Source organism: Pistacia vera, unplaced genomic scaffold (assembly GCF_008641045.1).
Source record: "Pistacia vera cultivar Batoury unplaced genomic scaffold, PisVer_v2 Contig100, whole genome shotgun sequence".
Taxonomy (NCBI): Eukaryota; Viridiplantae; Streptophyta; class Magnoliopsida; order Sapindales; family Anacardiaceae; genus Pistacia; species Pistacia vera.
The window spans coordinates 219,178-247,030 of NW_022195028.1; the positions used below are offsets into that span (position 1 = coordinate 219,178).

The 27,853-nt window shown below is 36.5% G+C and overlaps 1 protein-coding gene across 1 annotated transcript; it reads left to right on the forward strand.

The window, feature by feature from the left end:
- LOC116126513 (syndetin) lies at positions 1-26,213 on the forward strand. Its single transcript, XM_031412223.1, has 25 exons — positions 1-455; positions 2,049-2,216; positions 3,012-3,086; positions 3,681-3,759; positions 5,132-5,196; positions 5,381-5,470; positions 11,949-12,038; positions 12,160-12,246; positions 12,709-12,792; positions 13,656-13,775; positions 14,614-14,638; positions 14,717-14,859; positions 15,828-16,400; positions 17,004-17,545; positions 17,667-17,730; positions 17,844-17,946; positions 18,159-18,322; positions 22,595-22,714; positions 23,060-23,130; positions 24,688-24,750; positions 24,860-24,932; positions 25,236-25,355; positions 25,451-25,528; positions 25,731-25,781; positions 25,880-26,213. The coding sequence occupies exons 1-25, from the start codon at positions 225-227 to the stop codon at positions 25,991-25,993; spliced, it is 3,393 nt and encodes a 1,130-aa protein (XP_031268083.1). The 5' UTR covers positions 1-224; the 3' UTR covers positions 25,994-26,213.
- Positions 26,214-27,853: the final 1,640 nt, after the last annotated feature.

Sequence of the window (27,853 nt, forward strand, 5' to 3'; positions counted from 1 at the left end):
AAGTCAGCTTGAGCTCGCTACAGCCTACACAGAGCTACAGAAAGTCATACAAATAAAATCAATAATAATCAGTTTCCCTACCAAACAAACAGAGCCCAACAGTTATCACCATCACCACTCCTCTGGAACTTATCACATCTAAATTTCCAATTAGATCTCTTTGTAACACTCGAATCAAATGGCTTACAGTTCAACAAGTTGTGATCTAGGGGCGTGGAGTTGAGATGCAGCCGAATCTGTTCCCATTCGTTACCGTATCGGGGAATCCTTTTCTGTTCAATGAAGATTTGAGGGAGGGAGGAGGTTTCCAGAGCTCTAGCGTCTTCTTCTTGGTCCCGTTCTTGTTATTCCAAGGAGGCGGAATGGATTTGTCCAAGGTCGGTGAGAAGATTCTTAGTTCCGTACGCTCCGCTAGATCCATTGGACTATTGCCTTCCTCTTCTGATCGGCCCGAGGTATTTTTATTTTTATTTTTACAATTCTATTAAATGCAGTTAATTCAATAGAATTAGGATCTCAAATTGTGTGTTATATGTACTTACTCATTGCTGGGATCAGGACAGTCCTGGTCTTACTCTGGATACTCTTATATGTATCAAGGAATGTTGAAATGATTAATTCCTGAAACCTACAGAGCTTTGATCATTTTAGAGGCCTAGTAACATTAAAGATATGGCACTGCTAATTTTCGAGTTTAGCATTACTAGATGGAGATACTTGGTAAATTCCAGTTTAATTTTTCTAGCTCCATGCCAATACCTTGGATATTTTGGAGTTTACTTTAGCATTGCTTTTGTGGAAGCCATTTTTATTGATCATTCTTGAAAGCAAGTTTAGGTGTAACTTTAAATTGGGGAAAGAAATACAAGCTTAAGCTTGGATAGTATATTCATATTCATAAAAAAATGAATTGACCCTACTGATTTACAATGCCGGTGAGATACATAGCAAGATTTCAGCTTTCCCATGGCAGTTGCGGATATCATTATATGACTAATAATTATAATAAGAATCCTTTTTCTAATGCAAATATTATAGTAATTAGATGCCTTCAGGGCAATAGGTTATAGTAATTAGATGCCTTCAGGGCAATAGGTTATCATTTGAGAAAGATTTTTCTATTTATGAATTCAAAAAAAAGACAAGAAATTTCTTTTTGCTTTATGTATTATGATGGTCTTTCTTCAAGGTATTCGGTTGGGTTTATGGAGTAGGTTTGATCAATGCATGAGAACCAAAGTGGCAGTTAGGCTGTGATTGAATAACCAATCAACCAATGCATTTACTTCTGTCTCTATGCATTGGTTGTTGAATTTCCCTCCATTGATCTTGGTCCAAAACAAAGATGAGAGTCCTAAATTTGGCCAACTCAATTCCATGTGAAAAACTTGGTGCTTTAATTTTGTTAATTATGAAGTTTAAAGGCCTTTTAAAGGACTCTTCACGTGTACTTTGTTATGATGGTGGAGTAAACTTTATTTTTCTTTTTCTGTAAAATTCACGTCATCATTACCATCTGATCCAAATTACATCCCACACCTTAGTGTATCAGTTTGCTTCATCTTGTGGTGAGTTAGGATTCAAATAAGTTGAAATATTCAGAATCGACTGCTTTTGTGGCTGAGAATTTAGTGGCGGTCTACTACCATGTTTGTGGCAACTAATGGCTGAAGGTTTGCAGTTTGTTTGATGCATTATGGGTAAGGATAGCTAGGGAAGCTATATGAATATTTTAGGTATATATTTTTGTAGTTATTGGGTTGACGTTTTGGGCTGCATTTTGCTGAAATAAGCCCAAGTCTGTGGGTGTTGTTCTAGTGTTGTAATAGTTTTTTGAACATTGAAGTTGGATATTTTGGTGACTTGGATGGTTAAGGTTTATGTTGGATGAAGGACTTGATAGAGTCTTGAAATGAGGGATTCTTTTATGGGAACTAAGACTTGGCAGTCTTGCGTACATTGTGCTTTTGGTATCCTTTTTTTTGAAACTTCAAACAAGTCATTTATTGTCAGAATTGGATTAATGTATTCTTTGTTACTTTCTCCAGGTTCCAGCTAGGGCTGCGGCAGCTGCAGTTGTTGCTCGTGCTCTTGCAGGACTGCCTGCTCACCAAAGGTTCAGTCTTCCGTCGAGTTCTGAAGAACTTCGCTCTATATATGGAAGTAGACCTCAGGTTGAGATAGTGGAAGAGCTAGAAGAAGAGTTCTACAAAGAGGTTCTACTTTCTTACAAATGCCTCTCCAGTTTAATTTGATGTCTTTCTTTTCTACTTTGTTTGAGACTTTGTATATTTGCATGTCTTGACAAGCTATTGACAGTTCATTTAATGGTCTTGTTTCCAAATTTAGCTTCATTATGGAACAGTTACTTTTCTTCTGTAAAAATATGACTCTTATTTTATGCATTTATGACTTGAAGGAATAGCTTGCTTGTAAAATTTCTGCATTATAGAAGCATCAGTCGATCATGAAATGGGTTGCCTTACAATTAGGTGTGTAGTTTTTCTCTATTATGGTGAATTGTTTTTCTCTATTATGGTGAACTGTAATTGGCACTTATATTCAGATCACTTTATTTTCTTTAGTCTATCTGAGCTTTTGAATCAACATCTTCCCATACTCATTTGGAATTTTTTGGGTTTAGATATGAAAAGGTGGCACCCTTAGTAGCTGCTTGAATATTTCTTTTGTCGGAGATAGTTAAGAAGTTCATAGAGAGATTATTAGTTTGTTTTCTCATCGATATCTCAAAATGGATATGAATAAATCTTCATTTCTCTCTGTCTTGCTTATTCCTTCTCTTTCTGCAATCCCTGGAAATCATTTGCATACATTTGCGTACAAACAAATAAAGATAAGATCTGGTAACTTCTATATCTTTTGCCTGCATGTTTGTATTTTGGCTAGCTTAACATTATTATATCTCTATCCCTCTCTGCGCTCTTATCTTTATGCCTTTATCAAAGTTGGATTATTTGCTAAATTAAGCTGTTATATATATCTTTGTGCAGGATTTTGATCCAATAAGTCATATTTTAGAGCATATTCCCTCTGAAGAAAATGAGCTTGAATATTTTGAGAAACAGGTATAACTCTGATTTTTTTTCTTAATTGATATGAGGTTCTGAGTCTAGACCAGAGGTTGATTGTGGACCTTTGGCTCCCTCTTAATGAATGCATGTGCCTCCTTTTAGTTGTTGGACAGTAGGTTACGTAACCTTCCTTCAGCTGGTTGTTGGATGTCTGTTGGATTGTTTGGAGCTATGAAGCTTCTGGTTTTCTTGATTCTCCAATTGGGTGGTTAGATATGTGATAAAATTGAATCAATCTGTTAATTATAGAAATTAATTTGTGTAACCGTATACCTCAGTGGTGACTTTACCATTGTAAAATGTGTTGAGGCTTTCATAGATTTGTGTCTATGCTTCTAGTATTCCATGCTTGATTTTACTTTACTTGAGTTTTGTCTCCTTGTCATTTGATTGTATTGATTTTTTTTTTTTTTTTTTTTTTTTAAATTTCATTTTTGGATTCATGTCATATGTGGTTAATGTAAGGGTTACTTTTTTTGTTTGTGAGTAATAACTAACAGTACATAGAGGGTTCTTGTATTGAAAGCTGAATCTTTCTTAAATTTTGAACAAATTTAAGCTTAAATCAAGTGAAATCTTCATTTGTAGGCCACTCTTCGAATATCACAACTAGATAGAGTAGCTGAGCTTCTATCTCGCAATGTCATGGAGCATCATGAAGTTATGGGTAAGTTGTTTTGATCAGCCTTAGAAATTGTATCAATAATACTTTCTTATGGTATATTTTATTTTTGTTTTTACAATTAGATTACTAGAAATCTCATTGTTATAAGATAATCTTATGTTTTTCGTATGAGATGTCTTTAACCATTATTTTACTACTTGGATTTGATTTTATAAGGTCTTTGTTTGCCTCTTAAATTATATTAACCATAATGTGACTGAATGTGGTTCCTTGATGTCATATTATCTTTGTCCGACCTAAGTGTTCATTTCATCTACAGCTATTATACATGTAAAATTGTTTGCTTATTTTAGTTTGGAGACTTTTCTCTTTTTTCTTTTCCCTCCATCCTTGTATGTGTGTGTTAGAGACAGAGTGACTGTTTCTTGGTTTGATCATCTGTTCATGGTGTCACCGATATTAACCTAAATTCTGAGGAACCTTTTTAAATTTTGAGTGGAGAAACTTGTTTTATTTTTTCAACCCTTAGACCTTGTTGAGGTTTGATTCTCTATTCTGAAAGTTGATATATTTAGAACCTATGCCCTGCTTGTTAAAATGACCATTTCATTCAAACCTCATAAAGAAGAAAAATCATGTATCAGCTGCTGACTATAGACTAGGAAAGAAATGAAACTTTTAAGAGAAGGTGCAATTTTACCAGTTTGAGATAAAGCCTTGGATTTAAAATTTATACCAGAAGCTTCCAACTTAGATGATATTACTCTTTTCCAAGGCAATCTCACTCATTTATCCTAGGACTGATCCTGAAGATCATTTACATTTGTTATTAATGCATTGTCCAAGTTTTCATGTGGTTTGGACCCAAAGTCCTTGATCAGTTGTTGAGTTGATAATTAAGTTTGAGAAAGGAATTTAAATTGTTGGGAGTCAAGTGGATGGGAAGTGATTTCTTCATTTATCTAAAGAAATGTGGGTATGGGCCGCTAGGAACCCCACCAGTGCCCCTGAATTACCAACAACCTTTGGCTCTTTTGTATTGGACTGTATGTGTGGAACTTTATTTGCTCCCTTCTCTCTTTAGTTATTTAGAGATAGAACTGTCAATTTATGTGTCAATATATTCTAATACCGTTATTTGTTTGGTTTGACAGTTAATCTGTCAGTTCTAGTGTTGTTACTCATTATATCTAGAGGTTTGAAATATTATAACATTCATCTCTTGAATATCATGCAGAACAGTTCAGTTTTTCAGCCTTTTCGCTTGCTATTTCTCTTATTTTCTTTTTCTTTCCTTCTTCGGGTTAAGTGTTTCTTATTTTAAGTCTAAATCTGATTTTAGTCGCCATTGGTATGATGTTTGAAATGCAATTATGTTATATGGGAAGGAATATTAATACTTGCTCTTGGGCAGTGAAGGGGATGAATTTAGTCAGGGAACTGGAGAAAGACTTGAAGGTTGCTAATGTTATCTGTATGGTAAGTTTTCGCATGGTAATTGCTTAAGTATTTAAAGAACCCCATATTGACCAAAAATGTCCTCTCCCATTTGCTTACATTCAGGAACATGTGGAATTTCCGATTCATTTATTCCTTCAAGCTACTACCACCATCCATTTACTTAATCGATTTGGTTTATGTATAGTTATTTTTGTGTTTGTAGAATGGAAGACGCCATATAAACTCATCAATCAATGAAGTTTCAAGGGATCTCATTGTAAATGCTAATTCGAAAAAGAAGCAAACACTTCTGGTATATTTCTTTATTTTGACACCTTATCAACCAAAACTGTGATTACAATTTCCTGGGTTTTTTCATATCTTGATATATATATAAATAACTTAATTCTATTGTTCAGGCCCTTACATGTAAGCTTAAGTTTTTGAGTCATGATGACTAAACATGGTACTAGACTCTTGTTGATCAATTGGTCTTGTGTTTGAATCACCCTCTTATAATAATTAAATTATAGTAAGTTATATTTGTGGTTATGGTTGAATTTGTGATTATGGTCTGTATTTGGTCCACGTGAAAGTGCACATGAGGGATGTCATAGGATTTAGTTACTATTGTTGGTCACTTACCTATAACCTTAATCTTATAAGTTAAGTAGTAACTCAACACATTTTATTTGTGAAAAAATGGTGGGATTCTAACATCATATTGTAGCCACTTTGTTTAGAGAGTCCTGTATGTTCTTTAGGCTTGGCTATTGGTAAAAATTTTCATGCTCCATTGTACTTCGTGTAGAGTGATACATAAGTCTCAGTCAATGATGTATTTGTAGCAGTCTTTTCTTTCTTTTCAACATCTCTTTATGTTACTGTTCCTCTTCCTTTGGTAAGCTAATGTGGGGTCTGATGAGAACACAACCGTAATGCTCAATAAAAATGCTATTTGTTAACACTCAGCATCACCTCTAAGTAACTGGAAAATTATACGGATATATTGAAATGAAAATGATGGCCAAACAAACTGAATACAGGAAATAACGACAAAAAAATAAAAGGGGTGACTAGCACTTCGAGGGGCTAGTGGCCTCCAACAATAATTCCAGATTTCATGATCCCATTAGCTAGCTATTTCCCCCCCTTATATACAACTAAAATCACACTCTTCGCACTCCCTTACGTGGAGATTCCACCTAACTAACTCTAATATGAATTTCCCTTACTGCCCATTCTAATTGAATTTCCCTGGCTACCGTTTCCCTTCTTCTTCTTGTACAACTTAGTTATAGGAGGCTTATCGATACCCCCCCTTTGACACCCACTTTGTCCTCAAGGTGAAAATCTGGGAACTACAGAAGAATCATGTCATAAGCCTTCAAGTGGCTTCAAATGTGGGAGGTCCTACCATTTAATCAGAACTTCCAGAGAGCCATCCAGTAGTTGGCGAGTGGAGAGGACAGCTTCAAGGTGCACTTGAAGTTCCAAGTCGTTAGTCAGAAAAGAGGGAAGTTGTTGGACAGGTACTGAAGAATGAAGACTTTGTTTAATTTGGGAAACATGAAACATCGGGTGGATACGAGAAGTAGGGGGAAGGTCCAATCGATAAGCCATTTGACCCACCCTATCTAACACCTTAAAAGGGCCATAAAAGCGAGGGCTTAGCTTCTCATTGAGCTTCCTAGCTAAGGACCAAAACCGATACGGCTGGAGATTCAAGTATATTAAATCCCCGGATTGAAAAGAGACATCCCTGCAGTGTGAATTTGCAGACTGCTTCATTTGATCTTGGGCTACAACCAAATTATGCTTGAGCTCTTCCAATATGGCATTTCTGTCCCTAATCTGTCGATTGACATCTTCCACCAATGAGGGACAGTTAGTGAGCTTTAAAAGAATGGGAGGATCCCTGCCATATAGAGCCTTGAAAGGGGTCATTTTGGTGGAGCTGTGGTACGTAGTGTTGTACCAAAACTCAGCCTACGCTAACCATTTGGGCCACTGCTGGGGTTGGGAGCTGCAAAAACAGCGGAGGTAGGCCTCTAAGCATTGGTTAACCACCTCCGTTTGCCCATCTGTTTGGGGATGATAGGCGGAGCTAAATTTAAGAGATGTTCCTGCTGATTTAAACAATTCTTGCTAGAACTGGCTCATGAATACCCTGTCGCGATTAGAAACAATAGATTGTGGGAAGCCATGAAGTTTGACCACCTCACACATAAACACATTAGCGACATCGTTGGCGGTGTAAGGATGGGCTAACAAGAGGAAGTGAGAGTATTTCGTCAGGCGATCGACCATCACAAAAATAGTATCATAACCTTTGGCCCTAGGCAACCCACTTATGAAGTCCATTGAAAGATCATCAAACACTTGGGTTGGGATAGGAAGAGGCTGTAACAACCCTGCTAGTCTGAGTGAAGAGTGCTTGTTAACTTGGCAAGTGGCACATGTTTGAACAAATTTTAGCACATCCCGTCTAATACCCTCCCACAACACAACAACAACTATTCTTTTATAAGTCCGAAAGAAGCCAGAGTGGCCACCACTAGGACTACAATGAAATTCCTCTAGTAACTTAGGAATGAATGTTGAGTTTTTAGGGAGTACGAACTTGTTTTGAAACAATAAACAACCTTTACGAAGTTGGTAGTGAGGGCGACTACTGGGGTCGAAAATGAGGTCCTGAAAAAGGACTTGTAACTTCGGATCAACTTACGCTTCAGCGGCTAACGCATCATAATCAGTGAACTGAACCGTGGTAATGGCAATGAGTTCCCTTGTGTCCTCTCGATGGGATAAAGCATCAGCCACTATGTTAGAATTGCTTGGAAAGTAGTGAATCTCAAATAAGTATCCCATGAGCTTTGAAATCCACTTGTGTTGTTCTGACGTTTTAACCTTTTGGTCCGTAAGAAATTGCAAGGTTCGTTGGTCCGTCTTGATGATAAATTTGCGACCAATGAGATAATGACTCCATTTACGGATGGCAAAGACAATAGCCATAAGTTCCCGTTCGTAGACTAACTTAAGCCGAGATTGAAGTGAGAAAGCCTTACTGATGAAAGCAATAGGCCTAGCATTCTGAACTAAAACAAAACCCATTCCAGCCCTTGAAGCATCTGTCTAAATTTCAAATGGAAGCTCAAAATTGGGTATTGTCAAGATGAGAACAGTAGTCATGGCAGTCTTAAGATTATCAAGTGCCCGTTTAGCTTCATCAGCCCAAATAAAGGAATCTTTTTTTAACAATTGGGTAAGTGGTTGAGCGATGGAACCATAGCCTTTCACAAATTGCCGGTAATACCCCGTAAGCCCTAAAACTCTCTCAAACTTTTCACATTGTGCGGTACAGGCCAAGATGTCATCGATTCGATCTTCTGCGGATCAACCTTTACCCCCTTGGCTGAGATTAAGTGACCCAGATATTCTAACTTATATTGTGCAAATAGGCATTTCTTTTGATTGACCACCAATGCATTATCTTGCAGAATCTTGAAAGCTTGCCGCAAATGGTGAATGTGGGTAGTCATGTCCAGGCTGTAGATAAGAATATCGTTAAAAAAAACCAGAATGAACTTCCGTAATAATGGTCGAAAAATCGTATTCATAAGGGCCTAGAAGGTGGATGGTGCATTCGTTAACCCAAAAGGCATCACCAAGAACTCATAATAGCCTTCGTTGGTGCGGAAGGCTGTCTTTGGAATGTCCTTCTCTTTAACTCGAATTTGATGATACCCGAACTTTAAATCTAACTTGGAAAAAACTGTAGCCCCCGCTAGCTCATCCAACAACTCTTCCATGGATGGAATAGGGAACTTGTTGGGTATGGTAATGCTGTTTAAGGCTTTAAAGTCGACATAGAATCGCCAACTCTCATCCTTTTTCTTAACTAACAACACGGGGCTGGCGTAAGGGCTTGTGCTAGGTTGGATAATTCCTGCATCCATCATTTCCCCAACTAATCTCTCAATCTCATTCTTTTGGAGGTAAGGGTATTTGTATGGTCTAATGTTGGGTAGGTTGGCTCCAGGTTAAAGGGTGATGGCATGGTCTAGTTTTCTGCGGGGAGGGAGTCTAGTAGTTTAGTCAAAAACTTGGGCGAAATCATTGAACACCTCAACCATCGCAGGTTCCAATTTTCCTTCTTCCTGACTATCCTTGACCTTTATTGAACTGCATTCCACCAAGTATCCATCCCCCTCCATTGGCAACATCCTGAGTAAAGTTTTCAGAGAAACTACTATCTTAGCAAGTGAAGGATCACCCTTGAGTATCACCTACTTCCCTCCCTTAGCAAACGCCATAGTCAACTTACCCCAATTGGAATAAACATCTCCCAAGGTGCTTAACCAAGCAATTCTAAGGACCACATCGGCCCCACCCAATTGAAATGGAAAAAAATTTTGTTGAACTTCCATCCCTTGCATTTCTAACTTCACATCCCTACAGATCCCTTCACCCTTGATTTTGAACCCATTACCAACTATGACCCCGAAAGACTTAGCTCCATCAATCGGAATTTCCAGTTTTTGCACTAAGGCATGTGAGATAAAATTGTGTAAGGCTTCGCTATCCACTAACACAATCACCTCCTCACTCCCAATCTGTCCTTGAAGCTTCATGGTTCGATCCGATGTAATGCCAACAATTGAGTTCATGGATAGAGATAGAGGATTACCTTTTGCGGTAATTTTTGCCTCTGGCTCACTCATGGGTTCTCCTCTATTAGTCTCATAGTTGTCAAGCAGCAATAAAACCTGGAGAGATCGACTCTTACACTAATGATTGGGACCGAATTTCTCGTCACACCGGAAACAAAGTCCCCTTTCTCGTTTATATTGCAAATCGGCCTTTGTTAACCGTCGGAATCCGTCATTTCGGGGTGGAGTTGTTGTTCCTTCCATCGGTTTTTCTCTCTTGTCCCACACACGATTACTTTGTCTTGGTTCAGTGGGTTTGATTGTCGTATTCCACCAATTTAGATGACCCAGATCTGGAGAAGAAGGCTTGTTTGGGCTTTGGAAAACCTGGGCTTAGTTTTGTCGAGGACCCAATTCTTTTCTTCTATTCGGTGGGCGTGGTCAATGAGTTCAAACAAACTTTTGGACTTACTTAGCCTTAGTTCAGCCCGTAACGCCTCTCTAAGGCCATTTGCAAAGATGCCCATTAGGAGATCTTCTCCTAACTCATGCAGAGGAGCTGAGAGTTCTTCAAAATGTTCGCGATATTCAATCACAGTCCCAGTTTGCCTCAACGCCACCAGTGCTTCATAAGCAGACCCCTTATATGATGGTCGGAATCATTAGACTAGCGCCGATTTGAAAGAGCTCCAAGAAGTTATTGGCGACCGGGATTCGACCCATTGATACCAGTTCAAGGCTCGACCCTCCATACACACCGTCACAGCTTGTGCTTTCTCTTCTTTCTCGTAACGATTGACCGTAAAGTACCGATCCACTCTGAAGGTCCATCCAAAAGGATCATCTCTGTTAAATATCGGCAACTCCAGTTTGCGAATCTTCTTGTCCTCCTTCTCATTATCACCATACCATTGTGTTTTCGTTCAAGTTCCTTGTCTCGGCTAGAATTCTGATTCTTCGACGACGAGGATGATTTCTCCTTCTCCCGATATCGTTTCTCATCCCTTTATTCCCTCATACGACGAGGATGATTTCTCCTTCTCCCGATATCGTTTCTCATCCCTTTATTCCCTCATATGCATTAATTCGCGCATCTCCATTAAATACTCTTTAACACTTCCCACGTTAGTTTTCATCGTGTCCATGCTTTCCTTCACTGTTTTCATTTCCTTTTCAACGTTATCCATTATGTTCTCCATCTTGGATTTTACCATTCCCCAACCTAGCTTTGATACCAATTTGATGAGAACACAACCGCAATGCTCAATAAAAATGCTATTTGTTAACACTCAACATCACCTCTAAGTAACTGGAAAATTATACTGATATATTGAAATGAAAATGATGGCCAAACAAACTGAATACAGGAAATAACAATGACAGAAAAATAAAAGGGGTGACTAGCACTTCGAGGGGCTAGTGGCCTCCAACAATAATTCCAGAATTTCATGATCCTATTAGCCAGCCATCCCCTTCCCCCCAAACAAACCACACCCCCACAACACATTCCCCCCCACACACCCCCCCCCCCCCCCCCCCCCCCCCCGCGAAACCGGGGGGGCCCCCTCTTATATACAACTGAAATTACACTCTCCGCACTCCCTTACATGGAGATTCCACCTAACTAACTCTAATCTGAATTTCCCTGGCTGCCCTTTCCCTTCTTCTTCTTGTACAGCTTAGTTATAGGAGGCCTATCAGGGTCCCTCCTTTGTACCAGTACATTTCTATGTGTAATGTTCTTCCCTAATTTTTTCTCTCTTATCAATATCACATCTAGCTTCTCACTGATTTTTTTTTACTGTTCTGACCTCTGTTGTTGGCTAGCATAACACATCCTAATCCTGATTATGCTGTCCTATTCTTTGAACATTGAATTCTTTATCACTGCCTGATACTACATTTTATATAAGTACCAAATAATAGATCCAGGACAGTGAGACTGATCTGAGTTTTGTATTTGCTGATTTGTAATGATCGCAATGCCATCACTCTTATTTCTATGCTGTCTTCTACTTTAGTCATAATTTTTTAAGACTTTTTGATTTTGAAGTGTCTTTTTATTACTGGTACAACTGCTCGCCAAAAAACACACATTAGTCTAGGGAGTTCATGTATCACCATTGTTCCCTGTTGCAGGACATGATTCCAATATTGACTGAGCTTTGTGTTGCTCGGGACATGCAATTGGCACTTGAATCCCTTGTTGAGGGAGGAAATTACTGCAAGGTCTGTATACATATCTGGGAAAACTTCAAATTTCTATTACTCTTTTCTTATTTTATGTTGTATTATTAATAGTTGTACGTAGCATTTCTAAAATGTAGGCTTAATGTATATCATTGTACAGGCATTTCAAGTCCTCTCTGAGTATTTGCAGCTACTAGATAGTTATTCAGAGCTCTCAGCAATACAAGAGATGAGCCGTGGTGTTGAGGTGAATATTAAATTTCTCTTAAGAAATTTTTGATAACTTAAATCAAATAGGGTTCTATTATTTTATTCTTCTTAAAATTTTATTAAATCTACTTTGCAAAGTTAAAATTTCTTATGACACTTTTTTCACCTTGAGATGATATAAATTTTGGCCTTTGGGTTTACTAGAATTCAACTGTCGCTTTTTTTTCTTTTCCATTCTGGAAAATTAAGAAGCAGAGGTACACTAATTTTGGGGCCGGTTGGAGTATTGAGTCAACACTATAGAAGCATTTTGGTTCACTAATTTGTAAATCATGTAGGATGGACCACTGGTTCATACTACTATGTTTTACACTCTTTTTGATAGAACTATAATTACTTGTTCCCTATCAAAATAAAAAATAAAAAATGTATATATTTTTGCTTTTGTTGTTTACAGGTTATTTTCTGAACCTTTTATTTGGTACAAAAAATGATACAGGTTTGGCTGAGCAGAACTCTTCAGAAGCTGGATTCTTTACTGTTGGGAGTGTGCCAGGAGTTTAAAGAGGAGGCATATATTAATGTCAGTATATCTGTCTTTGATGTGAAATGGATAAGTTCTTCATTCTTTCCAAAGTAGTGCATGCATGTAGTTTTAATTTCTACTTTTAAGCATCTTGACATTCTATTGTTTGCATCACAAGTGATAAATCGATATCCTTTTCAAATAATTGATGAACTCCCTTTGACGGAATTGATAACCCATTTTAAAAGTCCAAATTTGTGTGGAGAGAATTTGGTGAGAGAGTATTAATTTCCTTAATCGCTCTTTTCTTGATGATATTTAATGCATTGGCAATCAACTGACAGGAATGTGAAAGGGGACAATTTAGGAAGGTTCTGAAATTATGTGAATTAATTTTCAAGACTGGACAACTCTTATGGGTTCTATTAAGTGGAAAATGGAGCAGAAGGATTACCTTTCTGTTTCCGTTACAGTTCAAAAACTACATTTATGCATATAGACATATAAATTTATTAAATTCTCGGAACCCTTTTACCCTATTGGGGATTTGTTGCTTTCATGATATTGACCAGAACTTGATGCAGTGGAGTAATCTGCTTTTCTCTCTCCTCTTGCTGGGTTGAAATACCACCAATACTTTACTTCCCAAAGCACTCAGTATTGACTATATATGAGCTTTCAATTTAGTTTATACGTGAGCTGATTAACTTCTCCCTTGCATCACATTTTATGAGCTTAAGATTGATTAATCAATTATCTTAATTAATATAGCATCATTCTTCTCGTACTTGATTTGGTTCACTTAGTTTGCCAAGTTGAACATCATTTTTTTCCCCTTCTCTTAAGTAATATTATTTATTAATTTACAAGGCCTCTCACAATTTTCAGGTTGTTTCATGAATTACTGTAATTCTTTTCAGGTTGTTGATGCTTATGCATTAATCGGGGATGTATCTGGTCTTGCTGAGAAGATACAAAGCTTCTTTATGCAGGAAGTTATTTCGGAGACCCACTTTGTGTTGAAGAGTATAGTGCTAGAGGTGTGGATATGCATAGCCAATTTTATGAATAATAAAAAAATATCTCTTATATAATCATATATGTGTTCCTAAGAAAAATATACTATTTGGCACCAACATAAATACGATTAACCATTATATTTTGTTAGAGTGGACTTAGCTTGTTTTCTTCAAGTAAAGCTTTTGGAAATACATCAAGAATATTTTATAGTAATTGAGCTTTTATGAAAGTTGTTAGTTGTTTGGTTGGATAAATTTAATAAAACTTTCTAGTATTAAATTACCAAAAAAGGTTTTAATGTAAAAGAAATGATATAGTAAAAGATTTAAACTAACGAGGGGATATTTTGACTCTTTCTCAAAAACAGCTTATAGGAAAAGCCGAAAATTCGAGATTCTCCTAGTAGACTTAAAACTTCTATTTGGTAACTTATAAGCTTCTTTTGAGTTGCAACCAAACAACAGAAGAATTTGAGAAGAACTTTTGACATTAAAAAGCTCTTGGACAAGCAGACAAGTCCAATTAGACAAGCACTCAGTTTACTTCAAGACTGATTCTTGTACACCTTACTGTAATGTCTTATCATTAACTAACTCTGGATTTATTTCTTATGGATCCATATTTCAAATTATTGAAACAGATTATACATGCTTAAGCATGAGCATGCACGTATGTGTATTTTTGGTCGGGAGGATATATGAAATTACATATAGACATGCATGAAACATATAGTTGTGGTTATTCAATATCTATTGTCTTACTCTTGGTATTTATCTATCCTTTTCTTTGTTGAAATTCATCGGCTCCTTACTGTTCTATTAAAGGTCATTTTTTCTAATATACTAACTAATTTTACAGGATCATGATTTGGACATGCAAAATTGCAGGTATTTTCTATAAACTTTCACAGTTCTTTAACGGACAAAATACTAATTTTGATACAGTTACTGATTTATTTTAGTTCAATTCAGACTTACCTACAGTGATCTGTGCCTGAGGATACCTGAATCTAAGTTCAGACAGTGTTTATTGAAAACGTTAGCCGTTTTATTTAAGTTGATGTGTTCATATCATGAAATTATGAGCTTTCAGCCAGAGAATAAGGTAAAGTTCTTTCATTTTCTTATCTGGTCTGTTTATTTGGTTTTATTACATATTTTCTTATCTTTTGTGATACAACTTCATATTATTTTCTATAGCACTTCTCTATTATTGTTTAAGTGAATTACTCTTCTCTACTTTTTCTCATTATGCTGATGTCACATTTGTTTCTAGATTTAATAGTTGTCTGTGTTTGCCTACTGAATGTGATTGGCAGATTTACTTTCCATGGCACATTGCTTTATTTTCTTCGGCGTTACTCTGTTCTTAGTGCTGTCGTTAGTTGTATGAAACTTATGAAATTGTTGGGACATCATCTCCTGTTTAAAAAATTATATTGACCTCCCCTATATTTGATCTCCATGAACAACTCTAGTGTATTTTCTAATAAAGTTAATTACTACAAAACTAAGTATTTTTATCGAAAGAGCTTTATTTTCAATATTCATCTTTTTTTTTTTTTTTTTTTTTTTTGTCTGCAATGAATAATTAGCTGTGATTCTAAATACCTCTAGCTTCTTACAAGTAATTCCATTCATTTGTGTATTTCCTGTCATTTTGACAATTATTATCTGATGGTTATGTTTGTCGCTATTTTCTTTCGCTAGGTTTAGTGGACATGGTTGTTTCTGCCTCATATTGTGTACAATGAGGCATGGTGGAGCTGTACAATTTAGAACTTCTAAGTTAATTTAAGTTGTACAACCTAGATCTAGAGTTCTTTTAATCAACTCAGTGCCCTAAATCAAAAAATGTGGCCATGATTTTGTTAGATGAAAAGGTTGCTTTCATGTAGAGAAATTTCCAATTTTAGGGCATAACTTTGTATTCTTTCTCTCATCCTTTCCCCCAATCCATGTGCCCCAATCCACAAGTAATTATGTATTTCCAAATTTCTCTTTGGGTACCTTTCTTATGTTTATTTTGCCTATGAAACACAAATGTAATCAAATAATGACAATTTGGTGCAGAGTTCTCTGTGTCAGACCTCAAATAGGAAAAAGGATAGTGATATCTCTTGGAGTTCAGGAGAGGTTCAGCAAATTGATTCACTCAGTAGAAATTCTTGCAATTCCATGGGAGTTAATGACTCTCTCTCTGAATCTGTAGACAAGACGTCTGGTTTGTCTTCTGCAGTGGAATCTACAACCACCATCTCTTTGGCTGAGCCAGCAGGGACTAGTTCAACATGCATAGAATCTCAAGGTTCTGTAGAGGAGGCTAGGGATGATGGTAGTGCAGCATCCAGTAGTGGATCCCCATGGTATCAGCTCCGAAAAGATGCTACTGCTTTTGTTTCACAAACTCTTCTGAGAGGCCGTAAGAATCTTTGGCAACTTACGACTAGTCGGGTATCAGTATTGCTTTCTTCAGCTGCGGTTTGTTCTACAAGCATTCACCAATTCTTGAAAAATTACGAAGATTTGAATGTCTTCATCTTGGCTGGGGAAGCCTTCTGTGGGATTGAGGCAGTTGAGTTCAGGCACAAATTGAAGGCTGTTTGTGAAAATTATTTTGTAGCATTTCATCGTCAAAGTATATTTGTAAGTTGGGAACTGTAGCCTCTTGTTTTTTATATGGTTGTCAGTATCATTCTATACTTGATTTCATATCTTGTGTGGTATCTATGTTTTGATGACAAGGCACATCAGTTGCCATGCAATGAGCATAACATATTCATGTCATTCTCCAATTTAATGTTTTTTATATTATATACAATTTCCAACTTCAAACTTCACTGCAAAATAGATGGAAATGTGATTTTTACTTCATCGGTATTTGAGAACTAAGAACAACATTTGATTTTTTTTTTTTCTTCTGAAATAATATTCTTTACATCATCAGCTATATTAGTAATAGCCACTTTATCGATCATACAATTATGGTTCCAAACTGTTTGCATCAGTCAGTTAACATTAAGATAGGATATTAGAATATGGCCATGTACATCAATTTGTTGTAATCATGGTTTCAGCATTTCATATTGTTTCCCAAGCAATAATTGCTGACTGAATTTATTAGTCGACAAATACTTGTGGTATATAATTCTGCTTCCCATGTGATGGTGCCAACTAATTGATAACTTGTTGAGACAACCTTGATGTGGTGTGCAACATGACTAAAGATACTTTTTGCTTATTTTCCAGGCGCTTAAAATGGTTCTGGAGAAGGAAATTTGGATGAAATTGCCGCCAGATACTGTAGAAGGGGTTAGTTTTGCTGGGCTTGTAGGTGATGGAGCAGCTTTAATTGCTTCATCCAACTCTTCTAATGCTAGAGTACTTCATTCTGATAAATCTGCGAATTCAGTCAGTAGCAGTGCCGAGAAAAGTGGATTTTCTCATTGGGTTAAATCTGGGAACCCTTTTTCAGTAAAATTAACATATACTTCCAAAGAAGGTCCTAATTCCCCCCAACTTAATGGAGCTACTGCTGGGGAATGCGATGGAAATATTAATGATTATTGTCATGGTGATAAGGCCACTCCAAAAAGTGGTGGTGCAAGTCGCATGAATGGTATCAATTCGATCCTAGAAGATGAAAATGAAGATCTTCTTGCAGATTTTATAGATGAAGATAGTCAACTTCCAAGTCGAATTTCAAAATCCAATAATCGGAGAATTCACTCTTCAAATTCAAACGATGACGAAACAACTGCCCAAACAGGATCATCTCTTTGCCTTCTCAGGTCAGATGTTCTATACTTTCTGTGAAAAAAAATGTATAAAAACTCTCTTTGTTTTAGACCATAGGACCTTGATTATTTTATATAAGATGTATTCATCTGTCTTGATCTTTTAACATATTAGGTCGATGGATAAATATGCAAGGCTTATGCAGAAATTAGAAATTGTTAATTTTGAGTTTTTTAAGGTATGTTCTTATTAGTTACTCAATATTTATTTAGCTTTTATGCAATGTAAATTATGTTTTTCGTTTAATTTTCTTCTCTAAGTTGTTTTTCCTGATTCAGTATATTGTTGCAGGGGATATGCCAATTGTTTGACGTTTTTTTCTATTATGTATTTGAAACATTCGGTCAGCAAAACAATAATTCAAATGCAAAAGGCTCAAACAACCCACTTAATTGTAAGGTCTTTGTGTCGCTGTTGTTGTTTTTTTTTTTTTTTCAGCTCTCCATCTTTTGGTATATTATATATTTACCAGCTTTATATTCTTTCTTTCATTTCTTATATTTCTTCTTTATTTCATCATGTGGTAAGAAATCAATGTATCTGAAATGAACTACTTAAGATTTTGGTTGACACATAACAAGAATTGTATCTTCTTATGATACCCAGATCGGCTGAAGACAGCCTTAACCAGGATAGCACAAGATTGTGATGAGTGGTTAAAACCACAGTTGACATCATTTTTACCCTCTTCACCTGCACCTTTGACTCATGTGGATGTTACACCTACTAGTCCTCCGAGTCACCCACCAGGCTCATCTTTTGGTCTCAAGGTATTGTGCATTACTTAGTCAAGGCATTCATTCGATTAGATTGTCATATGGTTTTTCCTGACCTGCCTCCAACTTTTCTATGTATCACTTGCATAATAATGCTTTAGGATCCAGAATATTAGAATCCTCACGTTTTTCAGATTCCATTGCCAAAATATGTGTAATATGTACTGTTATTGTTTGCTTTTGCCTTTTAATCCATATTCTATGTATCCTAGTGGTTATGTTGCATCTTCTCTAAGCTATCCATCATTATGGTTGTCATTTTATGATTATTGACATTCTGAAGCATAAATTGTTTCTTATTGTTCCACTTTTTAGAAGATTACAATCTTTTATTCTTAAAATCAAACATTCTAAATTTTTAGGGTTATATTTTCTTTGAAGTTATTCATTTTCATATTCTTTTTCTCAGCCATGGAAAGGCTTTTATCATTCAGATGGCAGAAGTTTACCATCTGAGAGAATTTTATGCTTCTGCCATTACCAACTTTCTGTTGTTCCTTTAATATTTGTTGGCTTCTCTAGTTGAAACTTCTCATGTTACTTTGTGACTTTTGGCAATAATTTCGTCATTTTTCCTCTGTACTCTTATATCAATCTCTTTGTTAGTTGTAATACTCAATATTCTATTTTCAACTTTCTTGATAGATCCTTAGCTTGTAGGTTCAGTTTATTGATGTCTTTGTATATTACTACGTTATATCTTTTGGCAATATTTTCTGGTTTGTTGGTTTTCCTGTGTCTAATGATTTATTATATCAATGTCTCTTTGTAAGGTGTTATACTCATTATTTTCTATTTTTCACTTTCTTGATAGTTCCTAAGCTTTTAGGTGGTTCAGTTTATTGATGTCTTTGTATATAACCATCTTATACTGATTTGCTTAAAAAGTATTTTCTCAACGAGAAAAGGAGGAATAGATGTGTGCGGGAATAATTGCTTGGTGACAAAGACGTTTTATTTGAGTTGTGATACTTGATGGTCATGAATCATAAAATTTTTGGTTTCTGTGTGGTCTTTTGATCTTGATTTTGAACGTACACTTGGGAGTAGGGTTATATATGAGTCGAGCCAAGCCGAACACTACGATGCTCGAAGCTCAGTTCGTGAAAATTTAACGAGTTCGAGCTCGAGCTTGGTTTTGACGAGCTCTGAAAACCAGGCTTGAAGCTCAAGCTCGTTAAATTTTTTGAGCTCGAGTTCGGCTTGCGAACGGCTCGTTTAAGAGTAACCCCATAAAAAGGCTAATTGCAATGTTCCGAAAACTGGACCGAACTATGACCCGTTCAAGGGTCCGGTTTTCGGTTTGACCGGTTTGACTAGTTGGATCGGTTGGTTGGACCGTATTCTGTAAAATTATTTTTAGTCCCTAAATGTTTGAAATTTATCAAAAACACCCCTATAATACTCCCTTAAGGTTTGAAATCTGTCTAAAACACCCCTGTCGCGCAAAGAGACTGGTGAGTGGTGGCGGCAGTGACGATCGACAGCCAATCGAAGTTGGAATCATGGGACTTTTGATGTATAGGTTCCTGCGAATCTGATGGTGGTGTTAGGGAGTTCCATCGGCGTCGGAAATTTCCAAAATCAAGAACGAAATCCGACGGTCGCGTGAACTTTAGGTGGACGGCGAGTGACGAAGGCTGGACGACGGCCCCTGAAAATGGATGGGTTTTGTCGTGGAGATGCTGTCAAGTCGAATGGTGGTGTTTTCTCCGTCGAACGATGCCGGAATCTGGCGGGATTGAGTTGCCAATGGACGGCGACTCGGCACTATTCTGGCGGTCCAACCGCGGCTCAATCCGATTTAACTGAAAATGCCGGTTTTAGAAAATACTAGACCGGAGATACCGCCAGCTCCCGGTCGAACCGGTCCAGTTTTCAGAACATTGGCTAATTGTCACCAACCCATCATCAAATTCTTCAAACCACCTCAAACCCCAAACGTCCCACAAGTTATCTCCCAAAATTAGGCCCGAATTCACCACATCTACAAACAAAAAGAAGAGACCAGCCGCAATACATCGCTGAAAATTCCACCGGCTGTGAGACAGAGAATAATAGAGAAGAGGAGAGAAAAGAGAAGAGAAGAGAGAGAAGGAAAGAGATGGAAGACAGAAGGAGAAGAAAGAAGAAAGGTGAAGATGAAGGAAAAAGGAGGAGGAGGAAAAATAAGAAGAAAAGAAAGGAGAAAGTGTCGGCTGGCCGTTGGAGAAAGAAGTTAGGGTTTGGGAATTGGAATAATTTATATAGGAGATGGTAAATCACACATAACCCCCTAATACTTTAAAAAATTACAGTTATACCCTTTCGAGCCATTGGTGAGCCTCTCAAGCCGAATAGTGGGTGGCTCGAGCTTGACTCGAAAGGGTACTCGAGCTGCTTGAGCTCGAGCTCGGCTCGACTTTTGGCTCGACTCATTGCTGCCCTACTTGGGAGTAAAGAACTGCAGTATTTGATCAAAAGAATTTTGCATGAATCCTTTGTAGATTTAGAGCTATGATTGATGGGGAAAGACATGAAGTTGAGAGAGGAACTTTGAGAGTTTATATGGCCCCAGCCAGGTTTTTAGGAATTTTATGGGGAACTGCAGAGAGGCAAGGCAAGAAAGAATATTAGAGCCATTTAGAATGGAGAAGGGAAGAAGGAGAGCAATGCTCTCATCAGAATTTGTATATGGTGTTTATTCTAAAGCAAAAGTTCTTTAATGGATTACCAAATTGTATCATAATGCCAGCGAACTTGGAATTCAGGATGATTTTAAAATGCAACTTATTGGGCACTTTTTACATGGGATTTTTTATGAATCCAAACTTATGAGTAGTTTCTGGGGGACAATTAAAGAGTTGGCCAGAATTCTAGGTCCCAGGCATATTGCCCTGTGGAATTCCACATGGAAATGAGAGGAAGTGGCACATGAACTAGTTGAAGATTGCATATAGAAATTGTTGGTTGGATCGTATGCTCTATTTAACATACCAGGAAACGCCACTGATTTTGACAATGTGCTGATGATAAATTTTTTTAACATGTTAATGTAATTGAGTCAAAGAAGAGGATATTCTGACCTTTTTGAATTATTGTAACTTTGCAGTTAATGCATACATGGCACTTGGTTGTAATGTTGTAGATACACTAATGGTGTCACTTTATAAGTTCAGTGGAGGAACTCTTGTAAATGGATAGAGGATAAATACTGGTTGTTTCTCTTAAATGCTTGGTTGTCTAATGTACTAGGCTTTAAGAAAAGCATATTTGTTTGCCCAGTTGTATATCTTTTCAGATGCACCATCTTATATCAATATATAGATTGTCTGAAATCATCCTCACTTTGGGAGGGAAACCACTTAGAAGATAGAAGTTTTTACAGATGCTAATCTGGCGTATTGTGAAAGGACATTGTTGTAGAAGATTGACATCTAGGTGTTGTACCTTTATGGGAGGTTTCCTGCAGCTTACGGAAGTGTATGTGTTTCAGCTTTAAAGGCAGCATATTGGGCCATTCTCATTCAGTGGCTTGTAGAAGAAAATAGCCTATCATAAATGTTCACTGATATACTTTCGTATATCTCTTTATACTCCAGAGTTAGGGCCTCCATTAATCCTGCAAACCATTGGTTCAGTGCTATACGACCAAGCATCCATACGGATTCTTACTTGAAACATATGCCACTTGGTTAAGACAGAATATATGAATGTATATAAATAATTATATTTCTATCATGGAGAGAAAAAAAAAATAGCAGGATGAGTTGGTGGTAGGTCAAGAGAGGATATAAATGCAGAGATCCTTCATCCAAGTGTTTTCTTAGACTGCATATTCATGATATATTGAGTAAATTGGATTTTTGCAATACCCCAAAACGATAAGGAACCAGTCTCTGTGTTTTTGGACACTCACCTATTACTTGAGAAAGAGTGAAAAAATATTCTTATAATGGGGTATTGGGTAAACCTCCCCAAGTCTATGTCATTCTTTTGCTTTCTTCCTCTTGTATTTTAAGGTCTCGTAAATCATCTTAACTCCGTCTTAAAATAATAGAATTCTTCCTATTTCATTTGATTTAATTAAAAAAAGAATGTATTTTGTTGCAAAGAAGTAATGAAACTTTCTCCTCTAACAGATTTTATCATTACATTCTATGAATTTGCATCATTTCCTTGAGTACACTGTACCATAGATTTCTTTCTGTAAATTTGTTGCTCAAATATAGAATGAAGCATTATGTATATTATTTGTGTATATATAATATGACCATTATGTTGCAGGAAAGGTGTGCAGGTGCTGACACTATATCTCTTGTTGCTCGGTTTTTGTATAGATCAAGAACTCATCTCCAGTCAATGCTTCTGCAAAGTAATGCAGTTGAAGATTTCTATGTCCACCTGGTATGTTTCCTTTTTGCATGTCTTGGAGTGTTTATAAACAGTCATTGTGGTATGGAATATAGGAAATTGAGAAAGGACATAACTTTTCATTAGTTTGCTTATTAATTAAATATCAGAAAAATTTTGGCTAATACCATTTTCAATTGATTGATGCTTGTGTTGACTTGATTTCTCCATTTTCACTTTGTATTTCTCTTCAGCAGAAATGGGATGTGGTTTTTGGATGATTTTGATTTTATAACTCTTCTTAGAGCGCTTTAGTTGCTTTCCATAATTATAATTCTTTTCTACTGGTAAACAAACGTTAAGATGAAATTAGTCTTGAAATTATTTGGTCTTTGTCAGGTGGACTCTGTGCCAGATCTTACGGAGCACATACATAGGACAACTGCAAGATTACTGCTCCATATTGATGGGTAAGATCATAAAAATATTGTTCTTCTTTTGTTTTTTGTTTTTTTTTGGGGAAACATTAGAGGTTCCATTTCATAAATGAATTAATATTATATGTATCAAATCTACATATATGCATCCTTGAAGTGTCACATATAAGATTTAATCACAACCATTGAAAGGGTATTTATTGAGTGATTTAAGTTTCTTTATTTATGAAAAGATGGTCCATTGATTCTTATGTGTATAGACACAAAGAGAAAGGGCGTTACCATTGTATTTGGTATAAAACTGCTCAGATTTGGCATTTTCTGTGTCTCACGTCCGCCTTTTTCTCCCATAATTTAGTCTGGAACCGGGGCCCCATCTCATGTAAAGAGTTCTTGTCAAAAAGAAAACAAGAACTGAGCAAAGAAAAACTATAGACTAATGGAACAGCATCCAATTTGAGAATGCTCAAAAAATCACACACACTGTTACTCTCACTCTGCTGTAGCATTTATATTCTATGGTGAGTTATAACCTCTTATTGCACAATTGCTATGCTGCAAAAGTTATTTTTGGAAAGGCTAGTAAAGAATTGCCAGACAACCTTTCTTTGAAAGGTTTTTTGCAAAAGTAATCAAGGTTTTAGGTTTTTTGTTTTAATTTTTCAAAATAGGAATAATTCTTGCATATATTACCCAAATGATGACCTAGATGTACGAAAAAGCCCCTTTTATATGTTAAATTCGTGTAACATGTTGAGTATACCATCCAGTGTTTGTTGAGCATCTGGTATGTTCGACAACATTGTCTTGTGCACTGAACAGTGCCTGATACCCTTTTAGATAGTGCTTGATAAACTCTAGATGGTGCTTTACAGATGTTAGATGCTTTTGATGAGGTTAATGACAGAAATCCATGAAACTTTTGATGAAGGGCATTTTGATCTTTCCAAGTCAATAATTAAATATTTTTGCAGAATTTGTTAAAATGTGCAATTCTTCTATAAACTCCATCCAATTTGGACATTGTTGGTGAAACTTATTCTTTAAATCTATCATTGTGATTTGTCAATCTAAAAGTCATTAGTTTTCAGTTGAAATAAAGAAATTTTTCTCTCCCTTTCATTTGTTTCTGGATGCCTACTTTAGTTCAACATACTTTAAAATGACAATTATGACCATATATATAAATAATTGATTGCTTACCTTAAGATTTGCGTGTAAAATGATTTTATACCCCAAGTTGTCACTAGTTGCTGGAAACCAATCCTTGTTGTACATGATTTCCTTAACTAAGCCATAATCTTAATAGTGGTTACAAGGGTTTTAATGCTTGCAAAAATGTTTCTTAATTCTTGAACTAGGAAAACAAGTTGCATTAGTAAATGATAGTAGACCCAGGTAATTCCAATTAGAAGGAATTGCCGCAAGCTAAAGCATAGAAAGGATTTTCTTCTTTTTATTTTTCTGTTTCAGCCCCGCAAAAAAAAAAAAAAAAACACCACCTCTGGCAGTACCTTTTTTGCATCTGGTCTCTAATTCTTGTCTTGGCTATTCCGATCTCCTTTAATGGGATAAGCTCTTTTTTTGCAGCTATGTTGATCGAATTTCTAATGCTAAATGGGAAGTAAAGGAGCTTGGACTTGAACATAATGGGTCTGTTAACTTGGATTATCCTTTATTTCTAAATTACTTTTTTTTCTTAAGGTTGTTATCTCATGTGAAACTACTTCTACATTCTCTGACCCTGGTTGCTTAATGACAGATATGTTGATTTGTTGTTGGGAGAATTTAAGCACTATAAAACAAGGCTTGCTCATGGAGGTATTCGCAAAGAGGTAATGGTTAAAACTTAAATCTAGATTTTATCAGGCAATCAATTATTCACCTAACCTACACACAGTGGCCGACAAGCACTCAAACAATTAATCAAAACATGAATGAAATGTATTGATTTTACATGGCTATGGAAATATGAAATCTATTTATATCGCCCACCAGCTTTCTTCTCTTAGGTTCACTGAGTGACTTTAATTGTATATGCATGAATGCATTAATGTCATAGCTGTGAACTAAGAAGAAGGCAAACTTGATCATGTGAAAAGGACTTACTATCTGAAACTATGCTACTGTTTGTCAAGGTTCAAGACCGCCTGTTAGAATATGGAGTTGAAATTGTTGCTGAAACTCTTATAGAAGGTCTATCAAGAGTAAAGAGATGTACTGATGAAGGACGAGCTCTCATGTCATTAGATCTTCAGGTACTTATTAAGTTGTGTTGGGCATTTGAATATTTTACTGTTCCCTTTTGTATTTTGACTTAAGAGAAGTTGACTGCTGTGTTTATTCTTATCAGGTTTTAATCAATGGTCTCCAACATTTTGTCTCCATGAATGTCAAGCCAAAGTTACAAATAGTTGAAACTTTCATCAAGGTGAGTATGAGCATAGTAAATTGCTGAATAATTTTGTAAGTTCATGTGCAGATTATGAACTCAAAGTAGTTTTGTTAGTATAATTTGATGGGTACACCTTGATCTGTTTGACATGAATCTTTACTGCATTAGAAATTTTCATTGAAAAATCTATCATAATTAACTTGAGTTCCCTCTCTCCTTCTCTCCCCATTTTGAGCAGGCTTACTACCTACCGGAAACTGAATATGTTCACTGGGCAGCTGCTCACCCTGTAAGAAATTTTTTTGTGTTATGTCAAAACTTTTGCTCTCTTTCTGCTACTAAATGTATTCTGTTACATCATAATATTGAAAATCCTTTTGCACGCAGGAATATAGCAAAAGTCAAATTGTGGGGCTGATCAACCTCGTAGCTTCAATGAAAGGTTGGAAGAGAAAAACCAGGTTGGAAACACTAGAAAAGATTGAGTCAGCCGTTGTGTAGTGGACAAAACCATGTAAAGTTTCAGGCTTCGCAATACCCTTTTTTTTGGGGGGGTCCTTTTCACAGTGATGTAAATTGATCTCACTTAATTATGTAGAGTGCATTTTAAGGTTGTATATTTTGAGATGCCTCTCTCTGTAATTCATGGTCTTCCTTATAAGGAAATGTCAGATGTAATTTTGGATCACATCATATCTCAACATAATGAGTTTGTTTTCAACTGGGAACGTTTCAGATTTTAGTTATGTTCCTACATTACACATGGATAGAGCCTCTGAAATTGAAAGTTTGTAGAACAAATTATGATATATTGTGTTAATGCAGTTTCAATGATATAAACTATTCATTTGTACCGTTCTTAATTTACTTTTCTCCGAATCCAATGACAAGCCCAAAGAATGTGGTTTGAGGTGCAAAGCGATTGTGAAGAACAACCATTTTGGCCCATAAAGATATGGGAAGTAACAATTAAAGGTAAATTATATTTACAATCAATTTTACAAATTTTTTTTTTATAATTTTGATGAGACGGTTCGTAATTAGTCAGTTTATAAATGGGTTTCATCTGTTTGTTATGGGTCTCATATGTCTAATTGTAAGTTGACTAATGGTGACGTCGGAGTTGTGAGCATTGTTTTAAAAACTGGATCGGAGGGCAACCCGCTCTGATGGTCGGGTCATGGTTCAATCGGTCCAACTAGTTGGATTGTCGGTTGAACCAATGGTTTGGTAAGTTTAAAATCTAACAAAAACACCCCTGATAAATACCATCAGACCTTATAGGTTTGAAATCTAGCAAACACAGCCCTAGCCAAATGCAAATCGGCGATCGATTGGGAGAGCAGTGGCGACACACCAAGGAGGGTAGATCGGATGATGGGAAGGGCGAATCGGTAGCTAGCAAGTAGAGGCATCGTCGGAAAATGGCAAATCAGTGGTGGAAGTCAATGGTCGCAATGGCTTTTTCTGGTGAGATGACTGGATCTTCGTGAACAACGGCAAGACAGCTTGGGAGAAGGTAGATCAGTGGCTAAGGAAGCTTGTCGATGCCGGAGAAGGCCGATCGACGTCGGGAAATGGAAGAAAAATCACGCGGCGAAGGTGGACGACGAAACATCACGCGACGGCTGGAGATGAAGCGTGACAGCGCCGGAGAAAGTTAGAAGGTGGTTTCCGACAGTAAGGGAAGGTGGAAGGTTGCAGGAAAAGGGGAGGTCATTGCCGATTTGCATTTGACCAGAGGGTGTGTTTGCTAGATTTGAAACCTTCAGGGACTGATGCGTATTAATCAGGGGTGTGTTTGTTATATTTTAAACTTGAAACAGTTAAAAAGAGTGACCCGACCTGGATAAGGCCTCGGGTCCCAGTCCAATCGGTTGGATCGGCCGGTCTGGTCCGATTTTTAAAACAGAGATTGTGAACAAAAGTTTGTGAGATTGAATTGTGAGTTCATCTTTATTGTACAATTAATCGGTGGTAACAGCAACATTTACTTATTTACCAATATTTAATATCTATGTAATTTGTATGTATTAATTTATGGTTTGCCTTGATAATTGAGTAGGGCCAGTAGGCTATCTTAATCTACACGGGCAGTATTGGAAGATATACAATTCAACAATATATTCTTTATTTCTTTTTCCATAAACAAGAAATCATGAATCATATAAGGTTGATCAAGTTTCTACCAATTTAATTATTCAAGGACAAAACATTAATTAATTTGGGGTTTTTATTTAATCCTATATCAAATATCAATTGAATTGAATTGAAGACTATTTGGATATACAGTTTATTAAATATTTATTACCCTTGACTAGGAAAACTTAATTCTGTAAAAATGAAATCAGGCACTTTATT

Excerpts from the sequence above, each read along its gene's own strand:
- LOC116126513 (XM_031412223.1), top strand. The coding sequence starts at position 225 with ATGCAGCCGAATCTGTTCCCATTCGTTACCGTATCGGGGAATCCTTTT. Across the intron at positions 456-2,048 it reads CCTCTTCTGATCGGCCCGAG|GTTCCAGCTAGGGCTGCGGC; the intron begins GTATTTTTATTT and ends TACTTTCTCCAG. Across the intron at positions 22,715-23,059 it reads AAGATTTCTATGTCCACCTG|GTGGACTCTGTGCCAGATCT; the intron begins GTATGTTTCCTT and ends GGTCTTTGTCAG.